General features: G+C 38.4%; 1 protein-coding gene across 1 annotated transcript; it reads right to left on the reverse strand.

The window, feature by feature from the left end:
• Positions 1-312: 312 nt before the first annotated feature.
• On the reverse strand, positions 313-17,439 carry LOC129364356 (WD repeat and HMG-box DNA-binding protein 1-like). Its single transcript, XM_055036934.1, is given in 29 exon segments — positions 313-503; positions 506-554; positions 2,907-3,040; positions 3,117-3,258; positions 3,527-3,676; positions 3,758-3,789; positions 4,050-4,106; positions 4,188-4,291; positions 4,815-5,032; positions 6,170-6,301; positions 6,421-6,535; positions 7,435-7,483; positions 7,486-7,587; positions 7,661-7,798; positions 8,420-8,661; positions 9,809-9,993; positions 10,065-10,249; positions 11,230-11,428; positions 12,103-12,250; positions 12,325-12,431; positions 13,198-13,290; positions 13,364-13,459; positions 14,285-14,335; positions 15,096-15,109; positions 15,112-15,206; positions 16,453-16,604; positions 16,697-16,808; positions 17,248-17,272; positions 17,275-17,439. Coding segments are annotated over 29 exon segments (3,369 nt in total). The 5' UTR covers positions 17,327-17,439.
• Positions 17,440-20,773: the final 3,334 nt, after the last annotated feature.

The raw sequence follows: 20,773 nt of genomic DNA on the forward strand, positions 1-20,773 counted from the left end.
CAGATATGTGACGTTTCTTTCCAAATGTTTTTCAAGCGGCTCATATTCCAGACACCATAAAACCGTCAGGTATTTCCAAAACCCGGCTTGTGTGCGTTTGGTTTTTATCTTCTTGTTTTCAGAAGCAGTTAAGACGCAAGTCAAAGTACAAAAAGGAGCAAAATTAAAAATGTTGGGTATTTTTCAAAAGGCATTGTTAATTTGCAAAGAAACAAAATTAATTCACACTGAATCTGAATTTTAATATTTATTAAATTGCTAAAATACAGAAAAGTTTTAACAAATTGAATGTAAAAAAGAACCAGATTGCCATCAATCTTTGATCCAACACAGAAACGGGTAACTCGTCTCAAAACATCTTTTTCCACATGTTTCATGGGTAAAACATTCAGTTTTGCTGAATGCGAACGCAGACAGCTTGGAGGACGGGTCCAGGCCCGACGGCTTCTTCCTGGCGTTACTTTCATCGCTCTCCGCCGCGTCGTTTTCTGCTCTCTTTCTTTCTTCACGTCCGCAGCGTCTCCGCTTTGTCCTTTCGCTCTTTCTGTCCACGACTGAAACAGAAGACGCCAAGACGTTAATTGCAGTTCGGGACAAAAACCCAGAGATTTCTACTCAGTCCAACGCAGGCGGCGAACACCTGCACGGCGATGACTAACGGCGCACACGGACACTCAGGCTGGAAATTACATCCTGTCATGTTTAATCACTATTGACAGGCGGCGTCTCTCTTCCCCCTCGTGATTTTATTTTTCTCTCTCCTCTCAGAGACAAAAGGAAGCATTTCCTAGACGTAATAGATCTGGGATGAATCATCGGGCCGCTGAGTGGAGACACACACACACACACACACACACACACCACCAGCAGCGGTCGTTAACGGTAACAAACCAGTCTGACGTGAGAAGCAGCGGCTTGTTGCTAATCTGACCTCAGGGTCACAGATGTCTGTATCAAACATCAAATGTCATTTTTTCACTTCTTGGTTGATTTTCAATAAAACTTTGAGCCAAAACGTAATTTTATTGAATTCAGATTTTAATTTTAAATAATTTTAAATATTTCTCTGGTAAAAGTTCAATGAAAGTAAAAGAAGCTCAGGTACGGACGGCCGAACGGATAAATCGATTGATTGCAAACCTTCAGAATAAATAGATCAGGAATAAAGTCTGGAGTTAAAATATTCATCCAGATCTGGAACTGACACCAGATTCTATAATTTTCCAGACAAAAACATGGAAACCCAGAAAATACACAGCCAGAAATAAAAATTATACTTATGGCTGTAAATTCAGTAAATATAGAAAAGTTTTAACGCAAATGTATTTATTTAGCTTCCAGACTTTTGAGGCTCTTTCTTGTTTTTCTCTTACTTTCTTTAAATAAAGATAAATATTTCTCATATTTAAAGAAAGATAAATATGAGAAATATTTATCTTTCTTTAAAGTCGCAATCTTTATTTTTATATATAGATAAATTTGTAAAGGTTGTAGGATAATAGTGCACTGCTACACTGTGCGCCCCCTGTTGGTGAAGGGAACCCAATGCAAGTGTTTGTTCATTTTTTTGTATCAATAAATATATTAAATTTAAAGTATCTAATCCAAGAAACCCCTAAAATACAAAACAGCGGATGAAAAGAAATGTCGTTTCCTCTCCTGAACATCAACAGCTGACAGCATCATCACAGGATGGTCGGGTTCCCAGGCAACGACTCATCCTCCTCATCCTCCTCTTCGCTTTCTGTTCTGAATGATCCGGTTTCCCGCTGACGGACGTGATGTATGCAAGATCAGGAGCAGGAAGATGAAAAGTGAAGCGACTCAATTGTGACACAGCTGCCCTCGTTTTTCCTCCTCACTGACCGACGGCGATACCGTCCAAAAAAACCAACATTTGAACAAATTTAGTTTGGAAATGTTCGTTAGCTCTGCTCATTTAAAACTGACAGATGCTCCTGGGGTTTAAAACAGTCAATATTTGCTTTCACAACCAATTAATTCATGTCTAAAACTGATTTTACATGTTTTACCTGGAGGGGATAAATTGTAGAAAAGCTAAACCAGGGATGTTCAAAGTGAGGCGCGAGGGCCAAATGTGGTTCAGACAGACTTTTTGTGGCCCTCAGAAGAATGGTGCATATTTCTCCATTTCTTTCTCTGGTTAATAGTTTACAAATCATGTTAATCATCATGATTTCACTTTCTTTTTAACCCCTTAGCTGTCATGATGGCAGTGACTTACAAGTTTTGACTTAAAATACTTTGACTTGTATGTAAGCATTTTGAGGGTGGCTCTTAAGGAGTCAACAGTAAAAAGTAAGACAAGTTTCCAGTAATTTTAATTCAAAAGCAAATGCAGATGGACCTTCGTCCAAACTTTTTTGGGGCCAATAATGAATCAACATGCTTTTGATAACCCTCATGCAATGTTAGCATTATAGCTAGAATTAGTATTTTAACAAATTTTAATGAAAGTTACAGTTAGCATACTGAATGGCGTGAGCTCACATTCAACATGCTAGTGTTAGCCAACAGCATTTGCTTTGTGGCTATAATTAGCATTTTAGTTAGTATTGATAAAACAGCCAAGTTTAGCATTCTAAATGAAGAGTCAATGTTAGTCAAAACGTTAGCGAAAGCTACTGGCAACATTTAGCTAACCTTAGCTAAAGTATAGTTTGAGTCACTAAAATGGGGAACTGCTTTTTGTTCTGCAAATGACAGAAATCACTGATGCCAAATAAAAACATTCAGAAACGATGTAAGCCCATATCATGACAATAACTCCACCAGGCTTTCCATGCTGGGAATATTGAGTTCCACTTTCGTACAGAGGCAATACGCTCTCTGGGGATTTCAGTCACATTTCTCTATATGGATGAATTGAATTAATATTTTTGTACCAGTCTCTCGTCTGCTGACAGCGTCCTGAATCGTCCCATCGCCTCTTTGATGACGTCCGCCTCATCCAGGTCCGGATTATCGGCGATTATAATTTTCCGGTTCTCATCCAGCCACAACTGGAAGCCGTTTTGGCCTTTAAACAAAAAGAGTTTTTTAATTTCTTTTTTTAAACGCCAAAGTTTCACTGATCTGCTCTTCCTTTAATATACTCCACCTCTTATTTTCTGTGTTTTCTGCAGGTGGCGCTGCAGCGTCAGGCTGTTTCTGCAGATCTGTGGCCGGCTCCACCACCTCTGGAGTTTTCTTATTGGCCGACTTGTTGCTGGAGATCTGCAGCAAAGTTGACTGAGCCTGTCGGACAAAAGCACAAAAAATAAAAATTAAAGACCTTCCGCTTTGCTCAAACAGATCAAAAATGTCATAACACGAAAATATGATCCATATTAATTAAAGTTAGTTATGTGTGGATATAATTTGTTTTAAAGACGATGATGTCACCAAGTTATTTGTGGATGAATCTGACAAACTGTTCCAAGTTTTTTTTAAACAATATTAGAAACGGCTGAATAAATCGAACAACAATCGATTAATCGCGATTAATCGTTTCAGCAATCGTTACCTTGGCTTTGGTTCTGGGAGCCAGTGGCTTGAGGACGGGGCCTTTGCCTGCTGACCCGCTGAGCGGACCCAGCTTCCTGCTGGACCTCATGTTGTCCAGGATGTTTGACGCTCGAGGTCGTCCGGACGACGACTTGCCAGAATCGGCGACCTGAACGCATCGGATTCAACCCACAGTTAGTGTTTACGCTCCCAAACGTAGCCTGGTGCAGAAACGCGCTGCGGTTCTCACCTTGAAGGGGTTTGATCTTCCAACTCGACCAACTGGATCAGAAAGAAGCAAAAGATTCAGGAGCTTTGATCAGATAAATGAATGAATGGATGAATAAATGAACATATAAATGGGTGAAGTTTAATTTTTTAGTTTTCCTGATGCAATGCAGAAGTAAAACTTTGATAAGACCCTTAATAAACTGATACATCTTATTTTAACCAGAGTTTAACTTCAACATGTCTGAAGTCCACAGACAGACGATGCAGAAGCAGCGACGACACGCTGGCGGTCGGCTGCATCCTGGACTCACTTGGCGTCAGCGACGGCTTCGCAGGCAAACCCGACTTTTTAGCGAAAGGATCCAAACCTGAGAATCAAAAGGGAACCGTCAGCCGGACTCATCCACGGTTTGGGAAGAGCCAACAGAGGAAAGGAGCTGAAAACTCACGTCTTTTAGTTTCCTCTGTCTCCGTTTCCCTCCCGTCCTCTTCCTCTTCTTCATCGTCCTCCTCCTCGTCCCGCCTCGTGTTGCAGGCTTCTCTCTGCTGATACCTGGACAAATAAAGTTAAAGGACGTTCATGGATATAGAAAATCTGGAAACATTTGTTCAATTCCAGATTACAGACCATTTAATCCAGAGCTGCAACTAATGATTATTTGATTAATCGATTGTTCTGGTGATTAATCTGATAAATGGCCAAATTCTGCAGATTTTTCATTTATTTACATTCTATTTTAAATACATTAAAGATGCATTTTAGAAAAATTTAATTAATTTTTTATAATGAAAATAAACATTTTGTTTCCAAAACAGTAATGAAGTTAAACCTCCACTTAAATAGTTTTGGGAAAAACATTTTTACAGAAAAGGTGTTTTTGTCTTAATTGAGAAATTATTTATAGTTTTGGTTTAATTATTGTTCTGAATATTATTTTTTGTCAGTATAGTCGAGTTAACGATTAATGAGTTACTAAATCAGTGCAATTAATCCGATTAATCATTAATTTTGTTAAATAAATCTAATAGAAAGGATTGAGCGGTTAAATGAAAGGGAGCGATGTGTTCCGGTTTACCCAGAGGTCCGTCTGTCGCTGGAGAACTCCGGCTCCTCTTCGGGCTCCTCGTCTTCCTGAAGCTGGGTCGACTTCTCCAGCGCGACCTCGCTGAGCCGCTGCGCCAGGTTCATCCGCCTGGATCGGGACGCGTACCGGATCGCCAGAGTCACCACGTTCTGGGTCATGAGCTCCGCCAGCTCCACGCAGCGAAACTCCCGCTCCAGTTTACAGGACAACTGGAACAAACATCGAGTCAAAGAGCCGGTTGGGTCGGTACAAAACATGTCTATTAATCTTTTTCACAAAATCCTTCAGCAGATTTTAGTCTGCTGATTTCTGTCACTTCAAACTCCAACTCAACGTTTACACTTTAATAAAAATAGCTTCAAATTATACAATCTTTGAAAAGGAGAAGTGGAGCCTTCCGCACAACCAACAAAAATGCAGCAAGAGGTTTCTGCCTAAAGGCAACAAAACACTTTTCTTTTCCAGCAGCCATTGTACAGCAGTATATTCAGCCATAAGAGACTGTCATGATAAATTGCTGGATGGATAAACTGTCCCAGCAGTTGTTGCGATAAACAATAATTTTGTTTTGAGCCATTTTCAGCTACAGTGATGATGCAAGAACAGATTCCCAAATATCAATAAACTTTAAATTCTACTGAACATTTACAAAAATCAATGAAACAACTGACAACTAAAAAGGTGAATTATGAAGTTTCTGAAAACAAAGTCATCCTTCAGAAAAATCACCAGACTGAAGACTTATCATCCAAGTTTTAGCAGAAAGAGAGAAAAATGATCAATTATGCAAATAGAAATTATTGATTGTTTTAATTTAACGTTCAATTAACTGATTTATTGCTTGTTGCTGTTTAAATTATTCTGGATTTCATTTCTGTCCATTTTCTGTCCAAACTGACCAGAAGTGGTGGAGCTCAGCTTGGGTTGCTAGGCAACGGGCAGAGCTCAGCTTGGGTTGCTAGGCAACGGGCAGAGCTCAGCTTGGGTTGCTAGGCAACGGGCAGAGCTCAGCTTGGGTTGCTAGGTAACGGGCAGAGCTCAGCTTGGGTTGCTAGGCAACGGGTAGAGCTCAGCTTGGGTTGCTAGGCAACGGGCAGAGCTCAGCTTGGGTTGCTAGGTAACGAGGCTGGGCTTTGCCGGGGTGAAAGGTCAGTGTCTGCTCAACGTTACATCAGGAAGGTTTTTAAAATGGCTCATTTTCCAGACACCACAAAAAAAAATATTAAAAACTTATTGCTGAAAAACAGCTGGATGTTTTTTTTTTAAGTGTTTTTGTTGTTTAGAAGCAGTAAAAACCCAAATAGAAGAATAAAATGTGTATTTTTGTAAAGGTTCATGTTACTCACAGCAAACATCTTCATGAGAAGCTCCTGCTGCTCCTTGTCCGACTGCGTCTGCGCAGCCTCGTCCACTTCGTAGCCGCTGGCGGACAGGAAGCTGTAGTGATTATGGAAGAGGACGGAACGCCAGTACTGCTCCTGGAAACAAAATGGAGGACAAACAATTCAGCAATTACTTCCTGAAACCATTCTACTTCCTGAAACCAGCATGCCTCAGGAACGAAATGAGTGTGTTGGGTTTTCGTGTTTGAGTTCACCTCCATCTGTCCCTTTTCCGTGCCGGTCTGACACAGCGGCAGCTTAAACGGCAGGATGGCGACGGCCGGCCGAGGCAGAGTGGGAGGATACCGGGAGCCTTTGCAAGGGATACACCTGTATGCATCCACATAAAAATAACAATCAACTTGACGTCAAATTTAAACCGTAAACAAGAAGCTCATGAATTATGTAAAAGTGAATTTTATAGGTTCACTCTGAGTGAAATGGACCGATTTCAAAGTGTGGCGCAGGGGCCATTTTCTGCCACTGGAATGATTTTTTGCAGCCTAATACTCCAATTGAAGGTTATAAAACTTGGAACAGGAGTTTGTAGAAGAAGGATGGTGCCACTGAGAATTAAAAAAAAAAATCTGAAATGTTTTTATAATTGATTTTTTCATTTTCATAAGACTGAAGTCACAATTCAGATTTAAAAAAAAAGTAAAAGTTCTGAAAAAAATTGTCATAATTCAGAGGAGAAAAGCATTAAATCTGATGAAGGGCAGAAATCTGTGACAAAAAATTGATTAAGATTTAAAAACATTATATTTTAAGAAAAAACAATTTTATGCGACCCTCATCTTCTATAGATGTTTGATTATTGTAGATTTTATTTTTAATGTGACACATTTTATTTAATCTGATTTTTTGATTAATAAATAGAGTAATCAATAACTAAAATAATTGCTAGTCAGGATAGACTGGAACATACTTTTTTAGTTGCTGTTTAAAACATACTTTGTTTTTAATTGATCTTATGTAATATTAATTTTTATCGTTTAAACCAAAATAATAAAAATTCACAAGAAAATGTTTTAATATTTCACTCCATATGTAATGAATCTAAAAGTTTAACTTTTGAAAAATCTTTCTGGGATATTCTAATACTTTGAGCTGCACTGTTATTATTTTCAATATAAAAGGTTTTATTCTCCATACAATCATCTTTTCCTCAGCAGTAATATGCAGAAGCTTCATCACGCTCCACGCTCCTGTGAGTTTTTGAGGCTCACCTGAGCTGCTGGGGGTTCTCGTGCGCCCCAACCACCCAGTAGTGATCCCGCTCTTGCAGGTTTCTCTGGTGTTACAAACCGGCGTCCACGTGTTGCCCAGCGCGCGGTTCAGCATCCGCACCGGCCCGTTTGAATCCACGTAGCACGGCGTGCCTGAAAACACCAGAAAGCGGCTCTGGAACCAAACCTCACATTCAGATGTGGGAAACTTGGTCCAGGTTCTGACCTTCGGCGGTGAATCCGGCCCAGGAAAGGTACGACTTGGGGGAGAGAGGCAGCGGTTCGCCGTTCATCAGCTGCCTCTTTCTGCGACCCAACTGCAGCAGCTGAACGCCGAGAGCTTGTTCTCCGTCGAAACCCGTCGCTGAGGGTGAAGCGACAAAACAATTGAAGGGCGGCCATTTTGAAAGCCTGTACATCTTGATAGAGGTAACAGTTTGTACTGACCAAAACCCACAGAGGAGGGAAAGAGGAACAAAAAAACCCCAGCCATTTTCAGATCTCTAACATACTGAGTCTCCATGTCAACCACTTGATGCCATTTACATGGAAAGTGGATCAGAAATGAAGCTCAGAAAAGGATTTTTCCATCCTACCATCACAAACACGAACAAGTGGAGTTTCCCAAATACGTCCAGGAAGTTAATTAGGAGTTGTGAACTTTAGTTAGATGAGACAAACTGAGATTTTCAACCACAAATCTGTTTGGTACGGCAGAAGACGTGTGATGCTGCGGGCCTGTTTTTCTTCCAAAGCCTCTCGGAACATTGTAGAGAAAAGAAAACTTAGAGCTAGCATGAAATCTGAACTATCAGGATATTGTAAATACAAAATCTGCAAAAGAACCGAACTCAGGACATTTCAGACGGATTTTATTGAGGCAAATAAACACAGAAACAAGAAAAAATAAACTATGTTCTGCAGAAAAGTCCATCTGCGGCTTTGGACTCAGGGAAACCTCCGTATTGGAGTATTTGGGTCGTACCTCGGTGGTAAACCACCAGCAGCTGCTCCCCGTGACCGGCCATGCACACCACCGGCCCCGGCAGGCTGAGGATCTCCCTCTGGACGCCGCCGACGGAGAACAGCCGCAGCAGCAGCGCGCTGGTGGCGACGGCCGCCCAGCCCTGGCCCAGACACAGCGCCTTCACGTCCTCGCCCTGCGGCAGGTCCACCATCCACTCCTTGTTGGTGTCCCAGCAGGAGAAGTGGAGGCACTGCAGCTTACTGGGAACAAACAGGAGAAGCTGGAGACGTTCACTGGAACTGGAAGAATACGTTAACACACATCACTGGGCAGAACAGCGGCCATTAGCCGCTAAAGCTAGTGAGGCGCCATTACTAGACCTGCCACGATAACATGTCGCTGTTATCCTGACAGACAACTAATTATTGCAATAAACAATAATATTAGGCACAGTGGTGAAACCTGAAACTGCTGCTGCGCAAGTTTCTCAACAGATTGTTGCTAGGTAACCAGCAGTTACTCAGCAGGGTGTTGCTAGGTAACCAGAGTGTGCGATTTCAGCCGCATCGTCCATAGTAACACCAGAACATTGACAAATATCAATAAACTTTGATTTCTAACAAAAATTTAACACCGAAACTCATTTTCAAAAAGGCTAAATAAATTAACAAAACAGACACAATAAATAAAATGAATTATGAAGACACTGTAAACAAATCTGTCCTTCCAAAAAACAATTAATTGAAACAAAAGCAGCAGATTAAAGACAAATTTTGGTTAAAAAAAAAAAAAAAGACAAAAGTGATAAATCATGCAAATGGAAATTATTACGATTGTTTTCGACGCAAAACTGCTCCAATGTGGATAAGAAGGAATCTTTCAAAATAATGCTCAGCGTCTTTATTTCTGAACTTTTATAAAATATGGTTTTAAATTAAAGCTGAGATATTGTGTCCTCCCTGGATATAAATCTAATGACATTTTGTTTTCTGCCAAGATGCAGAAGAGAAATGAACAAATTTCTCCCTAATACTGAAATATAATTTAATTTTACATATTTCATACTCTGTAAATTATACGCTAATTTTATGATTAAAACGAAACACAAAAGAAAAGGTGAAAATATCTCGGTAGAACCCACCTGTCAGACTCTGGCACTGACAGGCTTCGTCTATCGCACACTCTGGTTACCTAGCAACAACCTACTGAGAAACTTGCGCAGCAGCAGTTTCAGGTTTCACCACTGCGACTCTGAGCTGCTCAAAAACAAAACAACGGCGTGAAGTAAAAACTGGAAGTGAGTTTTTCAGATAATTGAAAAAAAAACCTCTAATTATTGATATCAACTCATGTGAAACGCTTTTATCACGATAAGTTTTTCAGCCGCATCGTCCAATCCAGCCTCACCTGGCGAGGTCGTCGGTGCTTGGACAGGCCAGCAGCACGGCCTCCTGGGAAAGGTCGGCCATGGTGTGACCCAGGGAGTTGGTGAGGTGCATGGCGTGGTGGACGGCGGTGTCATGAAACTCCACGTCGATGGCGTTGTCCTGCTCGTCGTTGTAGCCTCGCACGATCCCCACAGAGTTCCACATCTGGACAGTTTAGGCTGCATGAGGGAGGAAACCCACAGCGGGAAAATGGAGGCGTGAGTCGGGCGTCCTACCATGAAGCGGTGAGTGAGGTGAGCTGGCGTGGATCCGGGCTGAAAGGCCTTCTGGGGAGGAGTTGGCACCGGGCCGTCGTAGACGGGGCGCAGTGGCGCCGCCGCCGCCTGGGCCACGGAACTGCCGGCGTCGTCATCATCATCGTCCCCAAACTTATCCTGACCGAGTTTTAGGGATCCTGTGTCTGAAATTAGAGCATAAGATCAAAACAAACTTCAGACATGTCTATGCTGAAACAGCAATTTGAAACTCATTTAGAATCGAATGTGTTGCATTTAAAACATTGTGATTAAAGATACAGTAAGCAGCCGATCCTTGGCCAAACCGTCGTGTTTACTGCGCTGAACACGGAGCCAGTCGGGATCATAAAGTGACTTGTGATCTGGTACTTTCCATGCTACTCCAAAAATTACATTTTCAAATCAAACAACCTGTTTGACTTTTTTCTTTGATGTGCAAGTTCTAAAAAGCAGAACGCAGATCAGTTTCTGGAACTTGCAGGCCAGTTCTCCCCCTTAGGAATTTAAACAATCTGCACCAGTTAAAAGAAAAGCTGAAAAATTCACAATCCAGAAAGTAGCAGGCAAGTAGCTGAAAGTAGGCTGCACACTGTAAAAAGTAGCATACAAAATCTAAAATGTAGTATTAAGTTCTGATTAAGCTTAGAGCTACTTTTTAAAAAGCTGCAACAAAGTTCTGAAAAATTTTAATCAAGTTCTGAAAAGTGGCCTAAATGTCAATAAAGCAGGGTAAAGTTTTAGAAAGTAGCATGCAAGTAAATTCAATCATGTTAGCTTTAATTAATAAATATTAACCTTCAGACAAAAACATGAAATTAAGGACGTAACCAGCTAATTAAACACAAGCTGAGCGTTTGGAGCCTGAGTTTTCTAAGGAAACACAGATATTAGTTTGCAATTCCTGAAATGAATCCTGCAATATAAACATCGTGACATGTCAGTTTCTGGATGTAACGTGTAAGTTCCAGCTACATTAGATATAAATACTGGAATAAAACGTGCAAAATGTGAAATATAACCTAAAGTCCAGGAATGTAACTGAAGTTGTTTCAGATATTTGCTCCTGTTTCACAGTTGCGTCTCAGAGTCGTGTTTTCTGCTCTTGTAGTTAAACGGCATCTGAAACGATCCGACTCTTCCCCACCCAGCGAGTTCTCATCGTCCAGGATGGCGCCTCTGTTCCTCACTCGACCCGTGGACGGGATCAGGAAGTCGTCATCGTCCTCTTCCTCCGTCGCCTTCTTTACCGGCGAATTGGCGTCACTGAGTCCTTCATCCATCGGTCTGTCATCATCCTCGTCAAACAGGTCGTCGAAGCCTTTAGCAGGTTTCGCAGCTGGAGCCTGAAGACCAAACAGAAATTACATGCAGTCAATCTGTTGGACGGAAATTAATCTCACCGTCTTGAATTAATTGGTGGAACAAACTGAGCAAAGCAGGAGCCTGATAGATTTGGCTAAAAATGCAACAAAAAAAATTGAGGGATTACATAGACAAAAATATATGAAAACTAAATTAAAAAGAACTTGTGCAGTTATCAAGAATAATATACCCTAAATCCAAAAGAATCTGCAGAATGGGATGGTGGGGACAACTTTTAAAAATTTACAAAATATATATATATCAAAATTATATATATATGCAATTATATATATTTTAAAAAATGTAATATATTCCTTAAGTATATTAAAAAATATTTTTTGTGCAAACATAAAAGATGTGCAAATACCAACAGAAATGTGATTTAAACATAAAAGATGTGCAAATACCAACAGTCATGCAAATACAATGATACATTTTATTTGAAAATCAGTCAAACTTGTGCAAAACCATCAGAAATGTTACATAAAATTAGTAAAACTGCACAAATTTATTTAGAAATATTATTTAAATGAATAAACCTGAAAGTACCAACAAATATGTTATAAAAAATTGGTTAACGAGTTCAGGAAGAGCTTCCTGCATGGTGAGGGAGACAGCAGTGAGTGTTAAGAGTGGAGGTGGAAGGTGGCGGTACCTTGGTGGAGTCGGAGCCGGTACCGGTACCGGAGGTGCCGAGTCCGTCCAGCAGGCCCAGGCAGCCCTCTGTGTCCGTGTAGGCGATCTGGCTGCCGGATGGATGCCAGGCCAAGCTGCACACCGTGAATCCTTTCTCGTGCTTCTGCCTGCAGGAAACACATTCTGCCTCTAAGAACGACAACGATAAACACGGTTCCTAAGAGATCCGACTGGGCCGCACCGTTCCACTACCAGCCGGCTGCTCACGTCCCAGATCGTCAGCAAACCTCCGACGGCGCCGGCTGCAAGGAAGCGGCCGCAAGGGGACCAGGCCGCCACGTTCACGGGCTGCAGAGAGAAAAATAACTATTAAAGAGGAATAAACCACCAGAACGCAACTTTCCAGCTGAACCAGTGTTCCCATTCAGACACTTTTCCCGACATGAAATTCAAGCACTTTCAAGGTAAGTTTTCAAAATTTTCCAGCATCACTTTGGAGATAAAAACAAGATAAACGACAGTTTCAATTCACTATTAATTGAGATCAATTATTAGTAGTAGTTATAACATCTTGTGATAGTTTTGTACATTTTGTTTTGTCTCCATCTGATTAGTTTGGAAATAAAACAAAAAAAAATCTCTCAAGTTCAATAACGACGTAAAATCCGATTTTTAAATTTGAGATATTTTCACAAGAAATTAAAACACTTTTTAGGATTTGTTCTCTGATAAATAGAAATAATTTTAGTGAGTGTAACTGACCTAAAACAAGAATACTTAGTCTGATTCAACCTCTACTACAAAAACACAAAGTCTTACCAATTATTTTTCATTTGCTACTTCTTGTTAAAAAGTTTTTTGTAAGTTAGTTTTGTTTTATTTCATGTGCACTAATATTTGCACTAGAAACTGGACCAAAGAAACTCAGCTCTGTTGGGTTTTGGCAGTGTATTAAATATCTGGTATTAACTGTAAATAACGTTTCCCAAATTTAGGCTTTTAATCAAATATTTGACTTTATTACAAAACTCTGCAGTTTCAGTATCAAGCACTTTCCAAAAACCCCAAACTAAAAGTAAATAATTTTGTACAGTGCAGCAGGTTTTGCTCTGACCTGAGTGAGCAGCTCGTCGGACAGCGAGCCAACGTGATCCCATGATCCCCGCTCGTACAGGTGAACTCTGGATTCTACTGGAACAGCTAAAAACTGACATGAAAACATTTTTCAGATCATTTGTCTCTTTTTAACCGGCCCGCGCGGCGAATCCCGGCCGACCGACCTTCCCAGCTGTAGGCTGGAACGCCAAACGGCACAGAGACGTGGCGTTGCTGACGTCGTTCGTTTTGTGCAGCAGCGGCCAGCTGATCACCTGAGTCTGCGAGGAGACGGGGAAATTATAAATGACAAAAACTGAAGGAACGGGATCCACAACTAAAATAGACCTGTCACAATAAACAATCAATAATGTGATAAATTAAAGCATTGTTTTTCTCATTTCTCTCTGGATGATAAAAAGTTTTCGGTCTGGTCTTTTGGCCTCAACTAAACCATTTTTTGAAGGACAATTTTGTTTACAGAAACTTTATGATTCATTTTATTTGTTGTTTTGTTTCTTTATTCTGGATATTTAAAATGTTTTCCAGCTCCAGTTTTGAATATTCATTACAATTTAAAGTTTATTGAAAACTGCAAATGGATTACAATCGATTAGATTACTGGAAAATGATCTCAGAACAACAATATTATTGTTTATCACAACAACTTCTGGGATAAATTAAAGCAAAATTTACTACCATGACAGGCCTAAGTCCAATTCAAAATAGTACAAATTGCCTCAAATCACAGCAGATTTTCATATTTTTTATTTTTAATCAGGGTAAAATTATTACAGAGCAATACAAATCTTAGAATTGAAAATGTTCAATACCCAGACTCTGTTTTTAATGATTTTATTGAACTTAGCTGCATACTTTTCAACAAAATGACCTAAATATAATTTTTATTGGCCAAACTATACAACGAATGTTTCATTATTTTCAGTGGAAACATTTCCTTTCTTTAATGAGGATCTACAATAATTTATACTTATTATTTTTACCATATTACTCTTTTACTTAAAGTATCCAACCTGGTTTATTGTTGAGAAGCATAAAAAAGTCACAACTTTTAGTTGTTTTGGATCGTCAGGAATCAGACGTACCTGCTGCTCGATGCTCCACACGACCACCGAGCCGTCGCAGCTGGAAGACGCCTGACAGAGACGAGATTTGATTAATAAAAAAAACAACTTTATCATCTTTACCCCTCAAGTATAAGAATCACTTCAGAACATGGCTCTAAATTTATGTCCAAAAAATTACTTCCTAATTTGATCTCCAAAACATCAACACTGCAAAAACACAAAATTTTACTAAATATTTTTCCTGTTTTCTAGTGGAAATATTTTAGTGCAAATATAACTTTGCTCAGCAGGATATAGCAGCTTTTTTAAAGTAAATAATTCATTCAAATTGATTTAAAAATGACTGGTTCTGTTGGCAGATTGTTTTTCTCACAAAAAGATATTTTAAAAGTTATTTTAAGTTAGTTTTATCTTATTTCAGGTGTAATATAACAATAAAATATCGGAATATAATTGTAGAAAGTATCATTATGATGATTAATCTGTAATAAAAGCATTGTAATATATTTATTGCACTTGGATTATTATCGTTATTCCTCGTAATAATACTATAAAAAATATTTTAAAATAATTAGAGATAATTGTCACCATTTTTATTACTACATGTACTAAAATAAAACTTTGAAAAGAAGTTTAATAATTTAATCTTATTCCTGGTAATATAAAAAAAGGTTTTTAAAAATTATAATGCATTTGTACCATTTCTATTAATAGATGTACTAAAATAAAATATAGCAAACAAATGAAATAATTATCATTAAAATAAGAAAATATGCAGCTAATGTCTGAGTAAAAATCTAATGAAGAATATAGTTCTGGTTTTTCTCACCAAGTATTCATCTTTGGGTCAAAGGTCACACTGAGGACGGGCGCTTCGTGACCCCGCAGTGTTTTCTGCTGGCTGCTGTCCGACACCTCCACCACCTTCACCATGAAGTCACTCGAAAAAAATAAAAGCAGGAGAATAATAACTTTATGACGTCACAGTGAGAGAAAACAGGAAAAAGAATCCAGACTTCCTCCTCTGGCGGCGGCGAAGCCAGAATTTGATGGATCGATAACACAACAGGCCTCATTAGCTGGAAAACAGCAACATAGATGCAGCTTCATGTCCTGAGCTTCGATTGTTGTGATCAAGCTGCTCAAAACGAATCAATTCATGCAGGAAACACACATCCTGCTCCAATCACAGCCAATCAACCCGAAGAGGCGCTCTCTTCTGCCAGGTGGGTTTCAGCTGCAGCAGCAGCAGCAGCAGCATGAAATCAAATCACAGCGGAGCAGACACGCACGGATTCACAAAGTAAAACCGACATGTGGAAAAGTCTCTGGAGCAGAAATATAACTCTGAAGTTAAACTAAAAAAAACATTTTGTGAAGGTTTCTCATGCCCATCAGATTAAATTATCCACACAAGAAGAGAAAACTCATTTTCATTTTTTAAAATTTGATTAATTTGTGTAAACTGTCGATGAGTTAATCTAAAGATGACTGATGTTAGCCGTCACCATTTCTAATAACAATTTGAAGAATTTGAATGTATAGGTGTTATAACAGGATTCAATACAACATTTTTGAATTTGAAATGATCCAAAAAATTTGATAAACTGCCATTTTGTAAAAACCTTAGTTTTCTCTTGTCAGTATGGCCGATATGTCCATATCACATAGCGGCTACATAATTTAAATTTTCCATTATTTGTATCTGCTGTACTAAATAGTGACTGAATAAATGTGATTTTGTCACATCATAAATATTAGAGGAACTTCTTAAGTTGTTGAATAGAAAAATAAAATATGTGAAACACTGACTTAATTCCTCAAGAAGAGATATTAACATAAACATATTACTAGTTGATTTAATAAACGATTAATGTTTATTTGTAGTTTTGATGGTCGAATGAAACAAAATTTGGACTTTTGGACCGTAGTTCCAAAGAAAAAGAAAAAAGAAAGAAAAAGATTATTATCCCCAAAGAGTTAAATAAATTATGAAAATTTAGTCCCCACTTCATAACCAATACAACAAAAATCAAAATAATTGTCATGTAATTTAAGCCATTGGAACGTCTTAAACCAGAACCCACATCAGTTGATTTCTAACACTAACTGGAGAAGTAGCCAGCCGTTTGGGAACAAAACATTCATAATAAAATTATCCCTCGGTCATTTCTGGTGTTGGTCACCTGGACCCGGCGGCGACTCTGGTGCCGCTGCGGTTGAAGGTGACATGAGTGGCGTTGGTGGTGAACCGTGTCAGGATGCCATCCGGATCGCCGTCGGGAAACGTGTGGATCTGCACCGTGTTGCTGGAGCTCGCCGTCACCAACTTGCCTTTCTGCAGGGAAACAAAAGTTTTCCACAATCACACACTCAGATTTATCAGTTTTAATGAGAACTGAAGGCTGTAATCTGACAGATGTGGCGAACCTTGAGTGCCAGGGAATAAGCCTTTTCCCCGACAGTGATGAACTTTGGATCGTCATCATCCAGGCTTTCCCAAATCCGAACATCGCCGTCGTTTCCACATGTTACGATATACCTGGAAAATAATTTAATTTTGTCCTTAAATGACATTAAGATTCTAGAAATCCATAATTTACCTTTTTTTTTTAAACATTCATATTAAAAATGAATGTGTTTTTAACAGTCTCACAAAATGAAAAACCTGCCCCCTTTACTCTGATTGACCTAAATAAAATCCAAAACATTACTTATTTATATATATATATATATATAATATATATATATATATATATATATATTATATATATATATATATAAGAAATATATAAATAAGGTTGCAAGAACAACCTACTACATCCATTTTCAACTTTCCGTTGGATCTTGTTTGCAGATCTGTGGACTCAGAGGGATTTGACGGCGCACATGTCCAGCAGAAAACCAGTCCAGCAGCTAAACTGATCCAAGTCATAGTATTTATGGTTTAATCTCCTCATATTTACAGGAAATGGATAAACTTGCCTCCGGTGTCATCGAAGCAGACTCCGTGTGTCCCTCCGAGTGGCCGTAGCGCATCGGCTTCCTTTCGCAGGGCATTTTAACCAACCGGACTGAACACACAAATAAAAGAAATCACTAAAAATATAAACTTTAATACGTTACACAGCTCTGTAGAACACAGTTATGGTAGCTGCCAATGCTATTTTTGAGTTCAGCTAACAGCGAAGCTAACGCTAAGTTTTAAATATATGTTTAAAACTTCTTTAAACTGAACGGTGAGGTCCACAAACGGCAGATATTGAACTCAAACTACTCAAAGCGGTTGTCCTGACAGCTTGAACACGGTTTAAAACAGAAGTTAGCAAAAACGCTCTGACCTTCCTTCAATGGAACTCCCGCGCCGAATTAAAAACAAGGAAGCCGTGCGTCACAACTCCCGCCGGAGACGTCATGACGTAACAGCATAAGCCCCTCCCACCAAAGAATTTTGCTAATTTTATTACTTTCTTTTCACACTAACTTCCAGCGAAAATTTTTTATATTAAACAGAAACTCAAACATTTTAAAGTTAATTTAAACTCAACGAAACATTGAACTTTAACCCCAGAGTTGGTAAAAACGATATTTTTGTCAGAAATATATGAAATGTTTTGTCTTTTCTTATTATTTTGATTTTGCTGCTTACTTTTTTTATTAATGCATTCATAGAGAAAAAAAACACTTATTAAACACACATTTAATTGATAAATAAATCTTCATATGGTAATAAGAAATACAGTTCATTGATTGAAAATGAATGCAGTTATTATATATTTGTAATTTAGGCATGAAATACAGAATATCTTTATTTATTTAGCTGGTATAGTCTTAATTAGTTAGAACTGAATTTCAATCTGTCCAGTATTTCCAGACTTAAAGATGGCTCATAAAAATGCAAAAATATAAATAAAGCATGTCTGACTCTATCACAAAGTTTGATTAAATTGTCATTCTTTCCACATGGATTTCAAATCCATCATGCATCTGGTAATAAAAATCAACTTTGAAATGTGAAAAATTGATTCCAGATCATATTAGGTGTCATTAATATTTAATATAGCGGTTCTGGAAAATCAATACAAAAGGCTCCTCAGTGTCCAAGTTCCTGCTGGCACTTAAAGGAATCCCAAAAAAGAAAGGCTTCTTCATTTCATGGTCATATATTTATCTCATTACAACAAAGTGCAACTTAAAACAGTAGAGTTTTACGAGCTTTACTATTTTCCCTTAAATATGTATTAGTTTTTGTAAACAAGCGATTTCTATTTGCCTTATTTGTCTACATAATCTCAAAAAGATGAAAGAGTGACATCTAGTGGCATAAATGTCTCTTTCAGGCTTTATGGTGCCTTTTGTAAATTAAACTGGACCAGCAAATTTTTCAAAACCACACTGGGGCTCCCCCTGGTCGATATTTTGTTACATTGTTTGGTGAAGCTAAAAAAAAAGAAAACAAATCCATCATGTATCTGGTAATAAAAATTAGCTTAGAAATGTGAAGAATTGATTCCAGATCACACAAGGTGTCATTAATATTTCACCAAGATGGTGGAACGTAACACAGACAAGTTCCTAAGTTAAGCCAATTATTGATACGTTGAGGGTTTCAGACAAGATTTGTTCATGAGTATTGGTTAATGGTGAAAATAATTGTCTCTTTGTTATGTGTTAACGTGGTGTAAATAATTTGTATGTTTAAGTCATTTAATTATGAATTTTTATTTTTTTAATTGCTAATTTCAGTTAACGATGGCCAAAGTGAAGACAGAGGTTGGAGGCCATTATTCAATAAGCAACCAAAAAGAACGATAAGTTTGGTTATTTAGTCGTTATCTGTCTAGCTGGTGGAAAATCAAAAATTTATGTCGAGGACAGCACTGTCATAAAATACGCCTGTGAAAACCATAAGAGGCATTAGGAGGATAATCGTTTCATTTATCCTTATTCCACATAGAAGCTTTTGAAACATGAATAAATTAAGAAGTTTTAAAGGTATTAATTGTGTAAAATAGAAGTTAGGTTTTTTGTGTAAAACGACAATATAAACAGCATAAAGTCCGACAAAAGGATAGAGGATAAATAATTGTTTTGATTTAATGGATTGAGGTTCCGAAAACGTTTAAACATCAAGCTATGCTCTTCAATAAAAGGGGACAAATAAAATCCCTGGAGGTCATTTTCCTACTATGAGTTTTTGTGTGTGTGTGTGTGTTGTGTGTGTGTGTGTGTGTGTGTGTGTGTGTGTGTGTGTGTGTGTGTGTGTGTGTGTGTGTGACTCATACATACATTCACAAAAAAGTGAATCCCATCAAGAAGCAAATCTTTCATGCCCTTATCTTTCAATTTGCTTTGGCATTTAACGCCGTCCTTTGCAAAGAAGGGTGGATGAATTGTTTCTTTGTTGTGTTTTCACAGCTAGGTGCTTCTAAGTAACATTTTCCATATCATTAGCTTGTCTAAAGATGACAGCAGAAACAAAAACAAAGCCTGATTCAAGCTGCTGAACCTAAAACGCTCCACAGATGAGAGAAATCCTGAAAAACAATAACAGCACAGAGACAGTGGAAAGTATTTTCATTGGTTTGTTTATCATTGAGGTGAATATGCCCAAAAATAAAACTGTTAATGCAGTAAACATACAACTGTGTGTAAACCAAAGCTACTAACTTATGTTTCAGTGCATGATGTCTAAGTTCTGTCGCCATCTTGTGGCCAGAAGACAGAATTACATTTGATTTCATTCCAAATTCTTCCCAAAAGAATCAGATGATCTACAAAGAAACACATTTTGTTATTTTTATTTGACAGTTAAATGACAAAGGAATGTTTTTGCACTATTTTTATGACAATCTACTCAAGTGAAAGTGGAGGAAAGACGCCATTTTCTGGGGGCGATGGGAGGAAATCTGTTTGAGATGCAAAGCCAGTTTCAGGCAGACTGGATTCATAAATATTGGGCATCAAAATGAAAGCCTGCCACAGTCTAGAAAACTAACTATCCATGTGAAACAAACGCAACTTGTCCCTTATCTGGAGATATAACGGTCCAAATGACCAAAAATGTCCAACAATTTAACAATCCGTGGAGCGACGAGGGAAGTTTGATCAGAAAGGAGTGATGAAAGGTGCAGCTTGAATAAGGCATAAGGTGTGATTAAAAAGTATTAATTACCCCTCACCTTTTTAACATTACAAACCCACAGTAAATAAGTGGACAGAAGGACGCATGGTTTTCTAGATTTTTAGAGATTAAAATCTGAACTTTTTGCTTTTAATTAGTCTCAAATCTTCCAAGTGTTTTCTTGAATGTAAAATATTTGGTACACAAAGTATTTTCTTTTAGTAGCCCTGTTTTCCTTTATTTAATGTGACAGTAAGAAGAAGAAGCAAATGCAGCTGTCGGGCAGTAATTAAATTTTGGGTTTATGTTTTACACGTTATATATTATATGCCTTTAGATATTGTATTTATATGTGTATCTTGTTCTCTACTGTCCGTGTTTTG

Source organism: Poeciliopsis prolifica, unplaced genomic scaffold (genome assembly GCF_027474105.1).
Source record: "Poeciliopsis prolifica strain line A6 unplaced genomic scaffold, Auburn_PproV2 SCAFFOLD011, whole genome shotgun sequence".
In the NCBI taxonomy this organism is placed as follows: domain Eukaryota; kingdom Metazoa; phylum Chordata; class Actinopteri; order Cyprinodontiformes; family Poeciliidae; genus Poeciliopsis; species Poeciliopsis prolifica.